The 21,014-nt window shown below is 41.2% G+C and overlaps 2 protein-coding genes across 4 annotated transcripts in view; one reads left to right on the top strand and one right to left on the bottom strand.

Moving 5' to 3' along the window:
- astn2 (astrotactin 2) overlaps positions 1–21,014 on the top strand; it is a 319,763-nt gene that overhangs the window by 249,084 nt on the left and 49,665 nt on the right. For both annotated transcript variants that reach the window (XM_030435507.1, XM_030435505.1), the window contains 2 exons: positions 1,122–1,301; positions 14,069–14,391. In XM_030435507.1, coding sequence (XP_030291367.1) covers positions 1,122–1,301; positions 14,069–14,391 — 503 coding nt within the window. The remainder of the gene's footprint in view (positions 1–1,121; positions 1,302–14,068; positions 14,392–21,014) is intronic.
- On the bottom strand, positions 2,375–8,478 carry trim32 (tripartite motif containing 32). Of its 2 annotated transcripts, none has more exons than XM_030435508.1 (2): positions 8,372–8,478; positions 2,375–7,498 (listed from the first exon to the last, which is right to left on the bottom strand). In XM_030435508.1, exon 2 carries the CDS (start codon positions 7,484–7,486, stop codon positions 5,435–5,437), a length of 2,052 nt encoding a protein of 683 aa, XP_030291368.1. In that variant the 5' UTR covers positions 7,487–7,498; positions 8,372–8,478; the 3' UTR covers positions 2,375–5,434. The 2 variants fall into 2 exon arrangements, with proteins under 2 accessions (XP_030291368.1, XP_030291369.1); XM_030435509.1 differs by having other exon boundaries at positions 2,375–7,501; positions 8,373–8,474.

Genomic DNA, 21,014 nt, shown 5'->3' with positions numbered 1-21,014 from the left:
CTAACATCACATTGATGTTTATGTGCATCGCTGTCACAAGCACCATGAGTGAATATATGGTTCCTTCTGCATGGTGACAAAGTTGGCAGGTGTAGCTTAATAGAAAGAGAATAGTTACTATAGTTTTCTACTGAACTGCACCCGCTAGCTGTATATCTACATTAATTGTGTCCTCATTAGCTTAGCTTTAAGGTTAACTCACCTCTTGTCCTTTATGTTGATGGGTGCAGTTCATTAGAAAACTGTACATACATACACCTGCTCATTTAACTGTCCCTGTTTTAATTCAAATGAAACTCTCGCCAGAAAGTAACCGAGGCTTTATTTGTGATTGAATATGAGTCAAACCTTAGTTTAAAAGCATAATTATGACGAAAGAGGCACTTTTAAGATTTACCATAGTTTTGTTTTCGGGGAAGCTAATTTTCAATGGAGTGCTACAGGCACGCTAGCATCAAAATCGTTATTTTTAAAACACTAAGAAGGCTCGACACAACATGAATCTTTGCTCGTAGCATCACCAGGGTCTCTACACATGAACACGAGCATTGAGAACTTTGTTTGTGTACACAGAGTTTACTAAAAATAAGGTTTTTGGACAACTCACATTAACAAGCCAGGCGTGCCGCGGTCATGGCAGACAAAAAGTGTCGATCCCCGAGTGCGACCTAACAGGCAGGAGAGTAATGTTTGACCGCTCCTCAAGCCTGCCTGTTAACCTTCTTTTTAGTAAACTCTGTGTACACAAACACTGTTCTCAATGCTCATGTTCATGTGTAGAGACCCTGGTAATACTACGAAGTTTCATGTTGTGTTGAACCTTCTTAGTGTTTAAAAAATAGCAATGTTGATGCTAGCGTAAAAGTGCCCCCGCACTCCACTGAAAACAAAACTACGGTAAATCTTAAAAGTGCCTCTTTCGTCGTAATTACGCTTTTACACGAATGTTTGACTCATATTCATCATCACAAATAAAGTCTTGGTAGCTTTTTGGTGAGAGTTTCACTTTAAATGAACATTAATAACAGCACATGTAAGCCTGACTTCAATATCCGGTCCATCCATTCCACCCTTCCGAATACAAACTCACTTTCTGTTGTCTCCTTCTTGACCCTGGCCAGGCTTTTCCAAGGTGCTGAAGACGCTGTCGGCAGAGAGCACCCGCGAGGAGCTGCTGGCTTTCCTCCGACAATACGGCAGCCACTACGTGTCCGAGGCCCTGTACGGCTCCGAGCTCAGCTGCAGCATCTACTTCCCCAGCAAGAAGGCCCAGCAGCAGCTCTGGCTGCAGTATCAGAAAGGTGAGCGTGCTGACAGACACACGAGAGGGAAGGAGGGGAAGAAGGCCATAAATGCCAAATTCTAAAGGGGATGAATGGAGGTGCCATCCTCACATATTGATTTTTCCGGAGAGAGATTAATGTAACATATCATTTCAAATTTTAACAAGTCTGTGTGGAGGAGAGAAACAGTGAAATAGTAGGTAACTGTAGGAGTGACGGGCCCGCTATCAAATGTAATCAGGACAACGTAACTGTTTCTAAATCAAAGCAAGCAACCTGTCACAAATACACAGTGAACAGAAGTGGGGCAAGATTTACTATAATTTAATAGAAGAGGGGGAGGCTTATACTTTTTCAGACCGTAAACTAAACTGGGTTATGTTTAAAGACTTCATCCTTCCTTAATTCGCCTCCTGGTTAAAAAAAGGGAGCATAAGCTGCATGAATTGAATTAAACAGCAGTGCGACTTTACAGCATCCCAAAAGCATCTTGAAGCACTGTTCCATTTAAAAAGCTGTTTTTAATCCTGTTTATTCATGATCCGGAAAGAAGTGCTTATTGATTGCCACCTGGGTTTCATAATAAACACTATTACATACTTGCTCAACTTGTGGGGGGAAAAAAAGACAAAAACAGATTAGAGGTCAAAAATGGGGCCAGGATTGAACACCCACACCCTGTTATGTAACAGATCTGTTTTTATTGCAGGGGCAGGTTTTAGATTTCATCTCAGCGGAACACTGCACTAAATGTCTTGTTTCTAAAGCTGAGAATTCGTCTAGACTAAAATGTACCAGTGGTCGATTGTCTGACTGGAATGAAAACGTGTATATTCCTGACTATTGACCATCCACGACACATTATGCCTATCCTAGCATGATAGACCTCAGCAATAAAAAAGGGAAGTTGTGTTAATAATGTACATAAAACTTGAAGAAAGGTAGTTTGGTATCACATGTCAAGTACCTGAGCACATTTGCAGGGTACATTAATAGCTTTAAAAATAGGATAGTATCATAAAACTTTCAAGACATGATAAGGCTATACGAATGTTTGGATGGTACGAACAAAAACCTGCAGCTGATCTTTCTATTGTTTCATAAATGTTTATTGCACTCAGATAATCAAGGATACAAACATGAATTTGACTACACAAAGATGTCAGAAATGTGTTCAACACATTGTAAAGTTCACAGCCTGTAAAGGACAAAACACCTCAAACACATGGGAGTGTGATTCATAGACATATTGCGGTATTACAAACAGTGTGAATCAATAAACTGAAGGATGCAAGTGAATTAATCCTCCCCAAGAACACACAACTAAACATATTCAGGTGATGTGAGACACTTCGAAGTTCAGCACACTGACACAAGGACACTTGAATTTTTAGCATTTTATGCATTTTTCTTTTAAAACTTGATTTCTCTCTAGCAATGACTACTTCTAGTGACCACTTGAATGAAGTGCAAGCACTGAAAGAAAAAAAGTTCTGGTGGCGATGTTGACATGCAGCTGAGACTAGTTTGGTTTAAAATCTATGAGTTTTGTGGTGAGGCATAACGTGGCCTGACAAAAAAATCAATTCATCACGGAAAAGTAAAAAAAAAAGTCACAGGAACATGACTATGACAGACTTCATCGATACTTAAATTCAGTTCTATTTTATTCTTTTATTCGTATCTGTTTATGTAGAAAAAAAAAAAGTATTGTTTACAGTTTGATTCTCAGATATGTATATTTGTACGTTGCTGTATAACAGGGCTCCAGGTGCAGAGTTAAGGTCAGTTTAGTGAAATTATTAATTTTTAAGGCTGAAACTGAGTCAGTATGCAATATGCTCTGTTGAGCAAACCTGGACTGGAAGATGCGTATGGCCTCAGAGCAGGCATATTTGCTATTTACGACTTTATAGACATAGAATATGATACATACAATATTGATTGGCGGGTTTCAATGATTAACTTGATTCCCCATATTTAGGCCACTATATTTTTGATTAAGATGTCTTTTATTGTTGTTTGACCTGAAAGGTTCATCTTTCATAATGCTCCATATGGACTCAAAAATTCAATAAATCTACTTGATGAAATAATAAATCCATGCAGATACAGATGAATTGACGGTGACTAACGCTAGCACCAACTACAAAAACACTGCATATGGCTGTGTTCTCTTTACCATATTCACCAACACTGGAATACTCAGGCTGCAAGTTGTTTAGTGTTGAATTGAAAACCTGAGGGAGAGACACAGCAACATGGAACCTAAATCCCAGTGCAACAAAGCCAGGTTTGGTGTGTGATGCTGGAGGTTTTACCATCATTATCCTAGCAGTGCTATTCCAAACACTCCTGCAACTGATCCCCACAAAGACCTTGTTACCATAAGCCAAGCGAGAGGAAACAATGGCATGGAACAAGTTTTTCTGGAACAGATGTCAGATTTGAATACAGTTTGTACACACTAAGCAGGGTCTAGATATCTGCTGTACCCTTGCACTTCAAGGGGGATTCTGGTATTTTTAAACCTATGTGAATTTTAATTTTATTAAGTTTTTAAAGAAGGGTGATTTATGGCGATAAAATTATTATTTTTTAAATGGAGCTTGGTGGCTGTGGCTCGAGCAATATAGTGGATGTTTACACAAAAACGATTTCACTCTTTAACCAAAGGTCATGCATCTGTAGGGATCCTTTCTTTAATGTTGTCATTACACTGTGAATAACAAGCTCAGCCCATCAATGGCAAAAACAAGAACTTTTGGTTGACTTATTTTGATGGTCAAAGTTGATTATGTTGCAATTGTTGCAACATGTCATGTGTCATGGCTATTGTTGGCTGTGGAATTCCAAAACTTTTTCACCCTATTAGTAATTTTTTAATGCTTTAAAAGCAAGCACAACGGGGATGTAGAGAGGCTTAAAAATTGTGCAAAGTACGACTTAGTGGAACAGCTTGAAAATGATCTGGAGCACATGAATTCTATCTTACAGACGGTTACCTCAACCTGCCCCCTAGTGACGCAAGTGAGGCTGTGACCGGGAAGCCACTGGAAGAAGGTTGAATCAAAGAAACATATAGAGAGTAGAGAGTGTGTAGATCAGATAGCAGATGATATTTTAAGCTGACACTGCACCCAAATGTCACAACTGATTGCTCAGGTTGTGTGGCCGATGTACATCGGCTAAGCTAGGCAATATTAGTAGTGGAAAAATTATGAAAATGACAAACTGTGATTGCATCAACTCGGTTACCCTAATAGAAGCTTTGATCAAAAATAATTGTAACAGATGAGGATGTCATCTTTTTTTTTTTTAACTATTTATAAGCTGACACAAAAGGTGTAAACCCACAGTATACTGAATGACATTTCCCCACTGCTCTCTTTCCTGTAGGTAACTCAACATTCTACACTTAATGTTCCCTGAACGTTACTGAATGCAATTCAATGTATGCTGAAACTTGGTTCCTGTTTTGCCATAAGCTAACTGCACAGTTAACTTTAAAGCTGCCGGCTGCATTCAGCAACATCAATTTTAGTCTGTGCTACTAAAACCTAAACCTAGGAAACAGTGTCTTGTCAATAATAAAGTGCTTCACAGGCCAAAAGCCTTGGTATGCTTTATTTCATTTGTAAATACGTGTTCATTTTCAGCTCCTCTTCCTCCCGCAAAGCCGAGCCAAATCAGTGAAAGCCATGCGTCACACACACAGTCAGGCTGAATGATGAATATAGCCGTCAACAACAGAGGAAGGAAAATCATCTGTACTTTGTGCCTGCATTGGCTTTGACATCAATGGCTTCTTTTGCCTATTGTAAATGTGACAACTTGTGCCGGTATTCTTTGATGTGAAAAGTGTATATTTTAGTGTTGTGATCTGTTACAATAATCAGCTAGGAGGCAGCTCAAGTGGCTGGCTTTTAATTTGAGGTATTAAAATGAAATCCAGTAGGCTTCAAACCGAACCAAAGAGACTAGAACATTCATTTAATAACCCAATGAAAGCTGTAGTGAGAAATGTTTGGAGGGCACCCAAACTAAAGTGACAGATAACAGTGTGTTTCTACCTTTTCCAAACCTCCATACACACTGACCAACACGCACATACTAAACCTCTCAATGCTCATGTGGAACGGATTGTCCCTTTAAGAGGTGGACGAGTGCCTCCTCTGGATGTATGTGTAGACTTTGACACAGTGGTCCCAACAATCCAGCACTAGCAGCTGTCCTTTCTGGGTGGTGGCCACTCCCACAGGGCAGGTCAACCCATCCTGGATGAGAATCTTGAATCCACCCTCTTTGGGAAACTGGAGTATTTCTTTCCTGCCACTGTCTGTTACCAGCAAATCCCCATTGGCATCGACACACATGCCAGTGATACAGCGGAAGTCCTCTGTCTCCGAGAAGAAATGGCTGAGCTGCTTGCCTAGCTGGCCATCAGTGTCCACTGAGCCGATAGAGAAGCCGCCCTCCAGATGGGGCTCATTGTGGCGCTTCTCAAAGTTCAGGGCCAGGCCTTGGGTGAAGTAGACTGTTCCAGCTGCATCACATGTCACAAACTTTGGTCGCACAGCAGAGCACAGTCGGTTGTAGCTGACCACACCTACGTTGCGGTCCACTGCTAGACACCACAGTTTGCCACCTTCCACATCTGACACCACAAATTGCCCTGATGGCATGGCAGTAATGCCCCAGGGCTTTATCAGTTGGTTCTTATGGCAGGCCACACAGTGCCCGTCCATGGTGTAGACTTTAACTGAGTTATCGTAGTTGTCAGTGACCCCAATCAGGCCTTGAGGGGTGACAGCGATGGATAAGGGGATGAGATTAGGCAGATCAGCCCCAAGGAAGCTCAGGACAAAGTTGTCGATGCTGCTGGCATTGCGGCGGATTTCACGCTGGAAGCCTTTGCGATTAAATATCTGGATGCGGTAGTTGCCGCGGTCAGCGACCAGGACCTCACCTTGTTGTGTCACACAGATGCTCACTGGTAAATTGAACATGCCAGGAAGACTTCCCTTGCTGCCCATCTTCTTCACAAACTGGCAGACTGGGGGCCCCGCGCTTGCTCCAGCTCCTCCAGGTGATCCCCCACCTGCATCCATGGACTTTGACTTAAAGCTTGCTGGTGAACCGCACACTGCCTCTTCCACAGCTGTAACCATGTCGATATCTCGGTAAAGATCCACTGGAACACCTGTTGCACCACCCGTAGCCCCTGCTACCCCATCTACACTCTCTAATTCACCCTCGAGTGCAATTTCCAACTCCTCATCGTCTGTATTGACGGTGTAAGTATTTGTGTTAACTTGACCCACTTCAACAGGTTTGGAGTGCTCTGTTCTGATCAGCTGTGGCTCTTGCAGCTGAAACATAGTGGGCAAGCTGCTTCTCAGATCAAGCTCATCATCATCACTACCTCCGCCATCATCCTTAAGCAAAGCGATATCACTCTGCCTCACCAGCATTGTCAGATAATCACAGCGGGACACCACTTTTACCTCTGCAATGTTAAGGAGATATGTCTGCTCCTCCAGGACCTGCCCATTTAGCTTTTCAACTTCTGCCATTGAAGCTGTAAATGTCCTTCGAGACCTCTTGAGCTCCTCTTGAAGACGCAACTCAGCTGTGGCATAGTCTTGTTGCACTGTCTGGTATTTTAGTCTCAAGGACTTATTGATGTTCTCAATAGCCGTCTTCTTCTTCTGAATTTCTCCCATAACATCACGCAGGGCGGTCAGCTTGCCTCCCAGTTCTTTACGACGCTGCTCGGCAGCAACCCTAATAGGCTGGACTGAATGACCTTGATGTAGGTGGCCTTCCTCCTTGCAGAGCTCACAGAGGACTGTGGCACAGTCATGGCAGTACTGTCGGGGTAGGCGGTTGCAGCAGGACTTGCACATAAGGGCGGCAGCAGCAGCACTGCAGGATATAGCACAATCTAGGATCTTAAGAACAGTGAGATTATCAGCCAGCTGGGAGATACTGCTCATACGGGAGACCTTGCTACAGAAGGGGCAGCGCACACCATTGATAGTATTAGCCAACAGCTTCTCTAGACACTGCCGACACACTGTGTGACCACACTGCAGGAGTTTGGGTCTCATTTGATCTTGATTGTAGGTCTCCAGGCAGATGGGGCATTCAAGGACCTCCCTCATTAGATCTGGGTCCAGGGGGGGAGCGGCCACCGCCATTATGTTCCTTTCCTTAAGTGTGGAAAAAAAGAGAAGAAATAATATGTTGTAAGATTTTACCAATCTGTGTGAAAAAAAGAGTAAATCTTAATGCTATTTAACCCAAGTGAGGGGATAACCGTGTGATCATTGTGTTCATGTTCATCTCAAGATCCGACCCACATCTAATGTAATGTCCTTAGCATAAAACTGATGTTAGTCGGCCAGTTTGCTGCTGTGCAAATTAGTAAGTATACATCCCAAGCTATGTCTGGCACAACAAGCTAGCTCTCTTCTGTTTCATATTAGCTATTTTCCGCAGTTTCAGGGTAGCTGACGTTAGCCAACACGTGGTGAAAATTATTTATCAGGTGACCAGTAAACAAGGAAACATCATTGACAGCAACTATTTGACAGGATGCAATGCTAACATGAACGTTAGCTGGTTACAACTCACAACGTCCTCTTTCAATCAAAGTAAATAAGACACCACATTAAGGCATTATGGATAAAAGCAGACGAGCTAGCTAATTAACAAACTGTTGTTGTTTGAGTGAGCCAATTGGTGTGTCCCACGCAATGATGACTAGCAATGTGCTACACAAGCTACCAAGCTAACTACGTTGTATCTAAGGGCACTGAGGCGCTCTCTTGGTGCTTAGCAACAGACTGACCTTGCAGACCAGACTTTCAAACGAGTTATGTTCACAATTATGTCATTTCTAACGAGAAAGTCGGAGGGCCTCTCGACAAAAACAGCAAACGTTAACGCTGCTGCCCCCTGACACAACGCGACAATGTCATTTCACATCCTCACTGGGCTGCTTCCGATGAACGTACATTTTAAAAACATATGCGTCTCATCGTTATGTGTCCCCTCTGACAATCCCAGCTTTAAAACGTTACCTTTTTTTTCCTCAGTGTTAGCTGGTTTGGAAGCACAGAGGTTGTGATGGGCGTGCTGTGTTCCTGCTACTGCAGCTGCTACTCAGACTGCAGTGTTGACGTCTGACGTCACTTACGCAGCGCCGGGGCCGTTACGCCGCACGCTCACGCCCTGAGTCTGACGGCTGGTTTTTGATTGGCTGCTGTGTCGGCTCCTAGAGGGGCACGCCAGGGTCCTGATGAGATATTAATGGGCTTGATGCAGGTCGTGGGATTTTACTGATATTACGACTGTCAGCACTAGCGGAATAACGTAGGTATTTTCACACAGAGCTTGGGGCGAAAGAGTTTATCAGGCAAATTGCAGTTCATCAGTTACAATGCACTGAACCTAGTCTAAATAGTTCTCCCAGAAAAAACGTAATTTGCCACCACTCATATAGTAAACTGTAATATAACTGTGGTCCTTTTATCGTTCGGTCAGCAGACATGCTGTACTGGTACAATCACTATTGTAGTCTCCTATTATTTTAAGAATAAATATAATATGATAACAATAATAATAATAATAATAATGAAGTTTATAATTTATAAAGCACCTTTCTAAAAACAGGTTACAAAGTGCTTTACATCAGCAACAAGGTGGCAAACAAAATAAGTAGAAAAATTTAAGAAAGTAAAGTTTTAATTTGCTTTATTTTTCTACTTCTTTATATAGTATATTAACTCTATATTATATTATTATAATATATGTGTAGTCAAATGAAATGTGTTGCATTTTTTAGGGGGGAAACCAAAAATGTTCACAAAACACCAACTAAAAATTCTAATATGTCACAGAATAAACAATCAAGTGAAACACTTAAATATCCCAATATCCCTAGCTAATTGTGAGGGTTGTATAAATAAATGAAAGAAAATAATAATAATAATAATAATAATAATAATAATAATGCTAATAATGATAATGTAGACAAGAAACTATCCGAAATGACTCCCAAGGCTTTAAGGTTAACTAGAGTTAATGATAAGTTGAGTTAAGTTTAAAAGTTTAAACCAATGTTGAACTGAGAAAATAAGTCTCACAGAGGGGAAATTAAAGTACTGCCCACATGTTACAGTTTTTATCTGAAAACATCCAGATGTGGTGACTTGTTTCTGTTTTTAGATGTGAGCTAGTTATTATAAAGGGAGACCACTAGATGTCAGGATAGGTCTTCTAGAAGATGCCGTGCAACGCCTCTGCACACAAAGTGAATAAGAGTAAATATGGGAATTTTGTCCTTACATAACAATGATCTGATTTTCTTTGATCCAACACTTCTGAAACAAATAGGTTCTATAGAAATATGAAAAATGTGTTATTTAACATATTTCAGATATGTTATTGCATTTTTTCTTGCTGTTATTATAGAGTAAATGCTGTAATAATAATAATTGATAAAGCAAGGTTTAATTGGAACAGCTGATGATTTGTCTTGCTGTGTCAGCATTACTAAAGACTGTACACTGTAGATAAGAAAGGTCTGTGGTACATACTGTAGCTGTTTTTAATATAGCAAAAACAACACTGTCAACAGCAGCTAGCCTATATCTAACAAATTGCTATGGAAGTAATCTGACACCTTTGCTGTTGTTGCCCGGGCAACATAACCCCGGCCAGAGGGGATGTGTCCCTGATGAGTAATTATACTGCAACCTGTCTACAAAGACGTTTTAATTAACGGCGGCAGTGTAAGATCAATGGCAGGGAAATGCTCTCCATTTATCTCCTCACTATGTTTGATGACAGGCAAACGTTGCGTGAGCAAAGAGATGTCACAGTTTATGTAGAAAAAGAAAAAAAATGACGGGTCTCTTCTTTAAGTGCGAGGAAATACATGTGGTCCAGTTTAATTTGTCCTTGTGAAGGGTGTTGCCGTTGGACCAAAGTCAGTGAAAATACAAAGTACATTGCACAAACACAAATAAACAGACACTCAATAAACAGACAGAGTGATCCCAGATGATGAGGATGAATTATGTGTTTGCTACTGGTCACAAAACAAGTTTACCGTTAAGAAAATTAAGGAAGTTGTGAAAGAAGAAAAAAAAGTTGATGGAAAGGAAAAAATACTTTGTTCATGGTGGAAGAATTTCTCAGATCTTTTACTTTATTTTCATACATACATTTGACAGCTCATGGCAAACTGAGCTGACAAGCTAAGAGCAGCTAAAGTTACAATGCCGTGCCCGATTTGTTTGGTATTTGATAGCTGACCAGTTCTTACAGATTCTCGTTCTCCAAAGTAGCAGTATTCAACAAATTGGGAATGACAAAACCATTCTACTATAGGATCTTTAAGTACGGTATTTAAGTATATTTGCTTAGTTAGTTTCCATCACTGCAGTACACTATGAATGCCAGCTCTTCACATTACCTTTGCTGCATTTTTTTAATCCATTTTTTTTATCACACAATTCTTCTGTGTGCATATAAAGATAAGGTAAATAATTGTCCTCTTGGGTGAACTGAGTTAAAGGCAGTAAGAGTGAATAAGACCGGCTGGCCACAGCTGACCTGAACTACAGAGATTTATTGTGAGAGCTCTTTTTCGACAGTTCTTTTCTGTGTCTGTGTTGCCTCAAGAAGTGCATGTAATTGGGCTCTCGGGCCACCCCTTGAGCCTGTTTACATACTGTGGCACATGAAGTTACCACACACCTTTTCAACTGTTTGCCAGTGTCGCAGACTCGAACAGGGAGAAGGCCACAGAGACATACAGAAAGAGATGTATGTCCAGACCCGATTGTCTCTGGCACACAAACAAACACGCCACCGGAGTCAGAGCTGCATTTGAGGACACGAGGGTCATGTCCTCGGTGTTTCTACTGAGGATTTAGAAGTATTGATGATTTTTAAAGCCAATTTGTACAGGGTGCTGATTGTAAAGCTGCTTTTTTTTATGTTACTTTTGACCAGATTTACAGCAATATTTGTGAACTTTGTGATATTTACTTCCCTTGTAAAAATATAATATCAATGTTAAATCTAAATAAAAAATCTAAATCTAAATGTTAAATATTAAATCTAAATGTTAAATATTAAAACTAAATGTTAAATCTAAATATGAAATGTTAAATCTAAATGCTAAATGTTACATTTAAATATAAATGTTAAATATTGAATATAAATGCTAAATCTAAATGTTAAATCTAAATGCTAAATGTCAAATCTAAATGTCACGGGTGAAACTAAATATTGAGCTAATATGCAAATTCACACTGCCGGTCACCTGTCCAGCGACTTAGCACCACCACAGCACTCGGTAAGTCTGTGGTGGATGCTGTAGCTGTTGCTGTCGCTACAGACGCATTGCTGAAACTCTGTGTTGCCACCAAAACTGCCCTACAAATTTTTCCAGCTAAGTCACTGGACATGCTGGCAGGCAACATTTAGATTTAGATCTTGATTTAACATTTCATATTTAGATTTAGATTTAACATTTAGATTTAACATTTAGATTTAGATTTTTTAATTCAGATTTAACATTGACATATTTTTGCAAGATAAATGAATATCACAAAGTTCACAAATATTGCTGTAAATCTGGTCAAACGTAACATTGAAAAATTCACGTTTTTAAAATGTGGTTTGTCGTAATGTTTTAGCATGCACAATTTTACAATCGGCGCCCCACATATGTGTATATATTTTAGAGTTGTTAGATAAATATGTTATCTCCTTTACCAGAATCTTCGCTGGACACATGAATCAAGGTGTCCTGCCACAAAATGACCTACAGCATTTTAGCATTCATCATATTTTCTGTCTTTGGAAGTGAATTATAGCTACGGCTTGTTCAGTCTTGCCAATTACCTTTACATAAGCATATACATATATAGGACCTGTATGTTTTTTTCTTTGACGTTATCTATAATGTTACATTTTGAGCCAGTATTATGCGCTTGTAATATTCGGATAACCCCAAAAACACCTATTTCAAACTCATTCTATCAAATAGGGGTCAACATATCACCAAAGACGCCGCTAACTGCTGCTTTCTGTCAGTTAGCTTGGTTAGCCATGGAGCTGGCAGTCTGGGTTTGGAGGCTCAGAGCACCAGGGTGTGTTGGTGTTGTTTACACCGCTATAGTACAGGAACTTTAAACCCAGATGAAGAGCTGATGCTAGCATTTGCAAGCTAAACACTGCATAGAATACAGCAACGCTGCATTACAGCTGTTACACTAAACATTGAACCTTAGAATATTCTGTAGGGACGGATGTAGGGACTTTCTGTGAACATGTTTATTATTAACATTAAGGACACTTTTTCTGCTACAACTGTTTTAATATAAGCTTTCTAATGATTCAGTATAACACAGATCTGTTATAATTTTTCATGCTCTGTAATGACGTGTTTTGATCTTTTGGAATTTTAGAGACCTAAGAAAAAACTGAACTTTTTGCAACTTTAGGTCACATCAAGGCCTTCTGCTCTCGATTACCGTACTTTGCGTGATAATAGACCTCATTTAAGGATATATTCTAATGAAATGATTTCTAAATGTCACATCAACATTACACTCGCGTGATTCTCTCTGTGCAAACAATATCAGGGAGACAACGATCCTTGAAAAACACATCCCCTCGTGTGCTGTGTTTTTCTCAGAGCTGTTAAACGCCTCACATCTGTTGGCATGTGTTTGTGTTTAAGAAATGAATTTCTGGAAGTTAGCACACCCTTTTCGTGTCTCCGGTTAACTTATTTAACATTGCTGACACTACAGGGCTCACAAGTGAAATTTGCACACGTAGACTCATTTAGACTTGCTTTTCTCTCTGTTTCTCACATAAACACATTTGAGTTCACGCACTGTTTCCTTTTTCTGGCCGCTGGCAATAGTTTGAAGGATGTTTGAGTTCACTGTCCATAAAAACTTTTTTACCAGGAGAGAAGTCGTTTGAAATATTAACTCTTATTCATCCTGATTTGCCCCTACCTTTAATCACGTCAAGGGGTTTTTCTCTGCTGTCTTTCAGGTTTAGGGTTTTACTTGTTTTGCTCTTGGTGTCCGTGTATACATGTACTCTTATGTAACAGTGTATGCATTTGTAATCTTATCGTTCCATCATGTGCCTCTGTGTATGTGAGTGCGGGTTTGGGATCCTAACTTAAACATTTATCCATTCTGTGTGTTCCCACATACCAACAAAGCTTTATTACTCTATACTCTGACCACGTAGCTGCAATATCGAGGGTTGGATGAGGGGAATCGTACATTTGCAGGTACAAGCTACATCACAAGCTGGTAATTCCAATCTTAATGCACCTTTTTATCACTAGAAAGAAGCCTTTTCTCCGCTCCTTGGGAGAACATCAAACAGAGGTAACTGACACTTAGGATGAGAAGCCAGTGTCACTCCTCCTCCATCCCATTCGTCCTTTCTCTATGCAAGCCGATGACAGTAAAAGGATTAGTTGTTGTTTTTTCTTCTTTTCCCTGGCAGCAAGTAAAAGTAAATCCAGATGCTGACTTTCTGCGCAACTGGGGGACTGTGAATGCTACACCAAGTGAAGATTAATACATTGTTTTATGGAAGTAAAGATTAGAGAGAGTTTAGGAAGAGGAGATTGTTGGTCATTTTCCTAAAATGCATGTAAATAATGTGTTGTGTTCACTTTTTCCCGCTCCTACACATAACCTCCCCTCCACTCCTGTCTACCGCTCCAGAGGCAACAGACCAGGGGGTTGGCGGAGGTGGGCGGCGAGAGCTGAAGTCAGTCCCCTTCATCAGCTACCTGTCGGCGTTGCAGAAGAGCCAGCTGTTGACTGACGACATGGTGAACGGTGTAGAGATCCGCTGCGAGGAGAAAGGCAGCTGTCCAGCTGGCTGCCACCTGTGCCATCACCAGGCCGTGATGGGAGGAGTGTCGGGGAGAGGCCGCACCAGTAACAGCAGGAGCGGAGAGCAGCCTTCCCCCATCCCTGTCCTGCTGGAAGTCAGCCGCGTGGTGCCCCTCTACAGCCTGGTCCAAGACAATGTCACCAAAGAGGTGAGAAAGGAGCGAGGGGGTAGGAAGTCCGTCCGTGGGCACGCTGTTGTACTCTTGCATGTGTGTGTAGGAGAGGCTGAGAAAGTGGTCATAACAGAGAATTAAGACGAGAGATGTGTGGCATCAAAATACCTGCTGGAGGTGGAAGCAAACATAAGAAAAACATCGACTTCCAGGAATGGTCTTTTATCGGTTTATTCTAACCATAACCCTAAGTAGTTTTGGACGAAAGGAATGGAAATCAGCTAGCCTCATCCGGGTTCAAAGTTCCTGTTTGGTGAAAACTACACCAACACTTTCCTGTTGCTCTGAGCTCCTAGCCCAGACCGCTAGCTTCAAGGCTAACTGAGCTAACTAGCTAATGGCATCTACAGTTAGCAGCAATTAGCAGTAACTCTGGTTATATGCTGTCCTCTATTTGCTTGAAATATGAATGTTTGACAGGTGTTCAATTCTTGCATATTGCACCTTTAAATTGTAGCATTTTGTTATTTATTTACACATATAATCCGAAATGTATAGACTTATTTAACAGTTTTGCGTAAAAGTGAGCATGTGATTATGCCATTTCTGCAAACAGAAATCTATTGTCAATGTGAGGCAAATTAACAAGTATATGTTGTGCCTCCCTTTGACAAAAGCTGAAATCTGCTGGAAAATAAAGGAGGCTTTTCCTTATTATTCACTATATTCTACTTATATACAACCTCATGCCATGTGGTGATGGCGTAACCCTTTTTATACTGTACAGATCCATTGTCCTCTGAGGAGCTGAACCGATGCAGTTGTCACAAATCCCCTCTAGGTGGCATGAGTTGGTTAACTTTGACCACTGGAAATGAGCACTGTAATACAGAGGGCATAAAAAAGATGACATCATGGTTTTCTCCTCTTGTGGGAAAGTCAATGTGTGTATGTGTGAGATATATATGTGTGTACGTGTCTAAACAAGCACACACAGCTGAATGTAATATCAGTTTAATGGCTGCGTGTTATGTTTATGATTCATCCTGTATGAAAAGTCTTTGGATCTTTGTGCAGTGGGAGTTAATCATATCGGATTTCTTTTCCATAAGGTAATTGAGGAGGGGGGCTCTGGCTTCACTTGACATTTTGTTTACCACATTCTGCTCTGTTTGGGCTTCTTCATGACACTGTCTTGCTACCTAATATCCGGCACATGTCTTCTGTGTGTGTGTGTGTGTGTGTGTGTGTCTGTGTGTGTTTGCATGCGTGTGTGTGTGTGTGTGTGTGCGCGTGTGCATGTGTGTAAACCAACGCAGAGCTGTTTGCAGGTGACTCACACCCAACACACATGCGTGCATGCGCCATAGGGAGCAGACTGGCTTGCGCTCCTCCCAATCAAGCATCTAATTACCTTACCTTCTGAAATTACTGCAGGAAACAACAGTACCAGAGGCAAAAGCACACACACATGCATATATATATGCACTCACAAACACACACACACACACAAACAACAAAGCCCCCTGTACGTGCCGCCCATAACAAGCGCCGCAGCCCCAAAGAAAAGAAAGCACAATCAATAGCAGACGATCCCTAGTGGGCCTCATCGATAGCTAAACGTGAGGAAGAGCAAAATGTCTCTTTTCCCTTTCCTCTGAACATCTCGCTATGCATCCTCCTCTCTCCCCCTACCCAACCCGTGGTCTTCTGGGGACGTAGAGAGTGAGATGTACGAGGAGGAGGAGAAGGGGTAGACTGCAGTGGATCGCTCTGGCAAGCCCTTCTGAGGTAGCTGGAGGCAGGATTATTAGCTTCTTATTGATGTCATCGACCTCTTGGGAGGGAGGGGAGTCCATCACTCCGCTCTGCTCCTCTTTTCTTTTTTTTCCCCCAATCTTTCCCCTTGTTCTCTTGGCCGCAACGGTTGCTGCTAGTCTGAGAGGCACATACATGTATTACATTAGCGACAAGCGACACAACAACCTGCCACTCCATACACACACATGCTCATTCTCTCTCTCTCTCTGGCTTTGTGTGTGTGTTTCTCACACACTCTTTTGCTTGAGACTATCTTTCTACTTTGCTGGGTCTATCGGGAGAGACAGATGCCACGTTGCAATAGCTTTCTCAGAGATGAGGTTCCCTTTTTGTTACCTGAAGCAATCAAAATAGAGTCTTAGCTTACGAATCAGTGGACTGAGGTCATACCCATATGTGTATACATATTTGTATGCATATATCAGGTTTACATGGACTTGTCCCCATTCCTTTAACTTCCTTTCCTCCTTCCTTTCTCGGCTAGCTGCATCTTTCAGTGGCCTCTCCCTGACTGCCCGACTGTTTGACAGAACATGTCATGTCCCTTTCACATAAATCTCCTCATTATAAAGCCAGAGGGGGATTTTGTTACAATATGAAATTACCTCTTCTATGAAAGGACCACTACCCAGCACTGAAAAGAAAAATAATTAAATGCTTGACTGGCGTAGCTCCCTTCCCCTCAGCTTGCTCTGTGTGGCTCTGTCAAAGAGGAGAATATGGGATAAAGTATTTCTTTGTTTGTGTGTCCAGTAATGACATTACCAATGACTAGTTAAGAATTTGGGATAAGCAATACCTGTAAGACTGATCCTCTCAGTCGGTAATGGAGAGTTACCTGAGTTATTCCCTAATATGTTAAAGGATAAGGATTAGGGTTGGGGTTGGTTTTAGGGTTGGGTTGGGGTTGGAGTTGGTTTAAGGGTTAGGGTTGGGATAGTGTCCCAAAATTAAAAAGACATATTGTCTCAATTACACTGAAACATGATGTTTAAACAATTCGGAAGCATCCCTTTTAAGAAACATGGGGCCCTCTGGGTTATCCCCAGGCCTTAACTGTTGCTGTAGAGATTTGTTTGTGTAGTATGTACAAAAAAAAAATACAGGGGTTCTCCAAAAATTGGAATACTTCTTAAGTTTTTAAGTGTAATTCGTGTAAACATTCCAAAATAATGTTTGAATTTGTTTATTGGTAACTTATCTCAAGTGTCAAGCAAATAAAACCTGAACCATCTGAATTTTTTAATCTTTTACTCGTAGGTGAACTGACCTTTTAAAACACATGGATGTCCTTGATTCATTATTGCCCAAGCAATTAAAAGGAATTTTACCTGTGTAGATGATTGTCCCAAAACTTCCTTTTGTATTCACTAGTTGTAAAATGTGTAGATACTTTATTACATTCGCTCATCTCAAAGAAACACAGTGATGTTTTAAATTTGGAAGCAAAGGTTTGAGGTTTACTGCCCCTTTGTCTTGGTATTCTCAAGTTGCTCTGATCTCGGGTTTGGCTTGCTTTAAACCTGTTCTTGACTTGAATTCGACTGGAACCGGTCTTGGAATTGGCTCGGACACGACTAAGGTGGTCTTGCTTACAGGCCCTGGTGTGTGCACGCAAACACACACACGCACACAGATACTTCCCTGTTTTAGTGCCAGAGAAAAATACCTCAGTGGATAAATAAAGAAGCTAATGCCTGTGGAGCTTGCCAGTGGTCCTATGTCCTGTGTTGCTGTGACTGAATTATGGCAAACCTTTTGAACAAATTGGTTGTGAGTCTAATGGCCCAGAATGCTCTATATCTTTCCGAGTGGCCGCTGTCATGCTTTCTGCTGCAGACCTTCGCAGGGGCGTGCCTAGAACATTTACAGTGGGGGCAGGAGGGGGAACAGAGGCAAGGAGCAGCAACATATTTTCACCAAAAGGAGGAAGAGTCTGACTCAGCGAGTTACAACAATGCTTTATTTGGATTACTGTCTTGCAGATTTCAAATATTCTGAAACTGCATTATGTGAACTTTTGCACATTCCCCTGTTGAATACTTCCTGCAGTTTCCTGCACAAAGCTGTGCACATCAGATAAAGCAACTTACCCAGGATGCTGCTGCCAACTCTAGCCAATAGTCTACCACATAACTCAATCCGGTAGGTGACATAATCTACACATAAAAGAAAAAAAAAGTTCAGATCTCAGGGTCATCATCACTTCAGTGCCAAGGAGAGCACACACTCATATGGATCATTAAAAAGATTCATTAAAAAGATTCATTTAAACACTGTTTGGCCAGTGTTTCTCTGTTCCCTGTTTGTTAGGTACACCTAACTAAAACTAATGCAGACTAATATAACAGCACTGCAAGAAATCCTTCCAGTATGGAGGTTGTAATGTTCAACTGCTTAAGAGAGGTGTTGACTGGGGTGCTGTTGAACTGCATTGCATTAAACAGAGAGGTGTTCCGTTAATTATCCTCCTCTGATTGATATAGATGGGGGGACAAATAGAATGACCTGACAATGAAACACAGTACAATGTACAGCACCACCAACTGCATCCTCCAGCTTCATTAAAGGTAGGATTTATCGCAAGGCTGTCGTATTAGAATGCATTCTTTTTTGTTAGATGTTCTTATAAACTAGAAACGGAGGGTATATTCTAGACTTTTGGTCCATAAAGCATCAATTACATCAGCAGTGGTACATACTTGTCCGTGATTGTCCTTGTCCTTGAGTGGTACATACTTGACCCTAACCCTTAGCATCCAAACTGAGCACACTGAGGCTAAATCCCAAAGAAAGAGCTAGGGGTTCAGAGGAGGCATCGATAATGAATCCATTGGTCTTATAGATCCTTGTATCCAACAGACCAAGTCTTCTTGTTAGTTTAACTGAAATATATATTTTTAATTCTTATTTTTCATGAATTTAAATGTGTTAAAATGTGAAAATACACATGTACATACAAAATAAAAACATTTAATTGGAGAACACATTGGAGCTAGCTTACCTAAATGTAAGCTTAATCACTCATCCAAAACACCTCCTATTTATTAGTATGTGTTTGCCAATTATCCTATTATTATCCCAAGGTCACATGCACATTCTTGTGAGCCACAATGGATTGTTTTGTGACATACTGAGCAACAGGAAACCACTGGAGAGATTCAAGAGAGTGAGGCTAACGTGCCTAACATTAGCCACGCTACAGCTGCTGCCGACTTGTTCATACATGGTACTAAAGACAACTCTACATGTCATTAAATTCCCCATTTAAGTATGCACCAGACTTTCTTACAAAATACTTACTGGGGTTTTACAAGAAAGTAAGGGGTCCTTGGCCTGAAAACTCTTATTTTAATCCCTTTCTGTGCAGCTTTTCTTTTGGCTCACACTGTTAACAAATATCAAGACATAACAAGATGACATACATACACAGGAAATAAGTCAATTCACCTTGCTAAATAGGTGAGATTACTTTAGAGCAATGTCAGACTGAGCTGGAACACCTAAAAACCACTTCCTGCTGTCTGAAGGTTCTCCAATGACAATGCAATCCCCCTTCAACCTCTAGGTGAACCAAGCCTCCAGCTGCCCCCAGTGTCCAATTTCCTGGAAGTACTACTCGTGACGAGGTTCCTAGAACCAGCCCATTGGTACCTTTGTTAACACCATTAGCCCTGAATGATTGGAAAGGATACATAAGTGCATTTGTGTGTGCGTACACACACACAGACATACACACTTAGGTCACTATTGATGGTGTCCTGTGTGTGCTGACTTAGACTCTTTACCACCACTGGTGATCATCTTATAAATCAATACTGTGGGCCAGCTGGCCAGTGTTTTCGTGTATTAGCCTCTGAAGAAGGACAGTAATATGGTCAGTTTAGACTAGACAAACAGATTAATACATTAAAGAGGTCACAATGGCCTCCGTTGCCTTCTTGGAAGTCACGACAGGCTTTGACGAAAGTGAAAGGTCCAAACAGTGTTTTGGTGCCAGTGAGTCTGCAGGGTCTGAATGATGTCAAGGCTTGGAATTTGCGGCCGGAGTTGTTGCTGATGCTCGGTGGCTTTGCTGCTCACTGATCTTGTCTCCCTTGTCCAAAGCAGGGGGTGATTACATTTCAGCTCAATTTGTTCAGTATCGATAAGGTCAATAGAGATGAATTGTGGCACATTTGTGAAACGGCAGAACCATGTGTTATGTAACCATGGAGGCATCACCAGCTCCTGAAAGCACATCTGTCATGACTGCACAGAATGGGTCTTACACTGTTACAGTCAGTGCTCAGATAGGAGTGTCTTTGTCAAAATACTTGCTTTTCTAATTTGAGGCGCGATGGATGAGGTTTGTTTCTCACCCCTACGTAGCCAAGACAGAATGTATATAGATCTATAGTGTTCTGGGAAATGTATGATGTGTGGTTAATCAATAAAGTATAGGGTATCTTGTAACTGCGCTGAATGCAGAAGTACTCAATTTCAATGTGTCTGTTCATCTCGCTAAAGGATTTTTCCTTACTGACCAAGGCTTTTGCACCAGCAGGACATATCACTGTCTTCACCGCCACGCACTTGACATATTATCACTTTACATGCCTTAGCTAACAATCACTTTTTCTTGCTAAATCCTCATCTCTGTTTTACCTCCTGTGCCCCCCGAACAAAAGCCACCCCCCCAACCTCATTCTCTAAACCACAATTAGATTCCCTGTTTACCCAGCAGAGACTGGCTTACATTACTCTTCAAACATAAACACGGCAGTAATCGCTTTGTCTATTTTTCACATGTGCAGCCATGCAATCAAGCGCACGGACCCATATGGGTTTTTTCTAGG

Source organism: Sparus aurata, chromosome 12, assembly GCF_900880675.1.
Source record: "Sparus aurata chromosome 12, fSpaAur1.1, whole genome shotgun sequence".
Lineage (NCBI taxonomy): Eukaryota > Metazoa > Chordata > Actinopteri > Spariformes > Sparidae > Sparus > Sparus aurata.
This window is presented reverse-complemented; position numbering and strand designations above follow the sequence as displayed.

Coding starts and splice junctions, on each gene's coding strand:
- trim32 (XM_030435508.1), bottom strand. CDS start 7,486: ATGGCGGTGGCCGCTCCCCCCCTGGACCCAGATCTAATGAGGGAGGTC.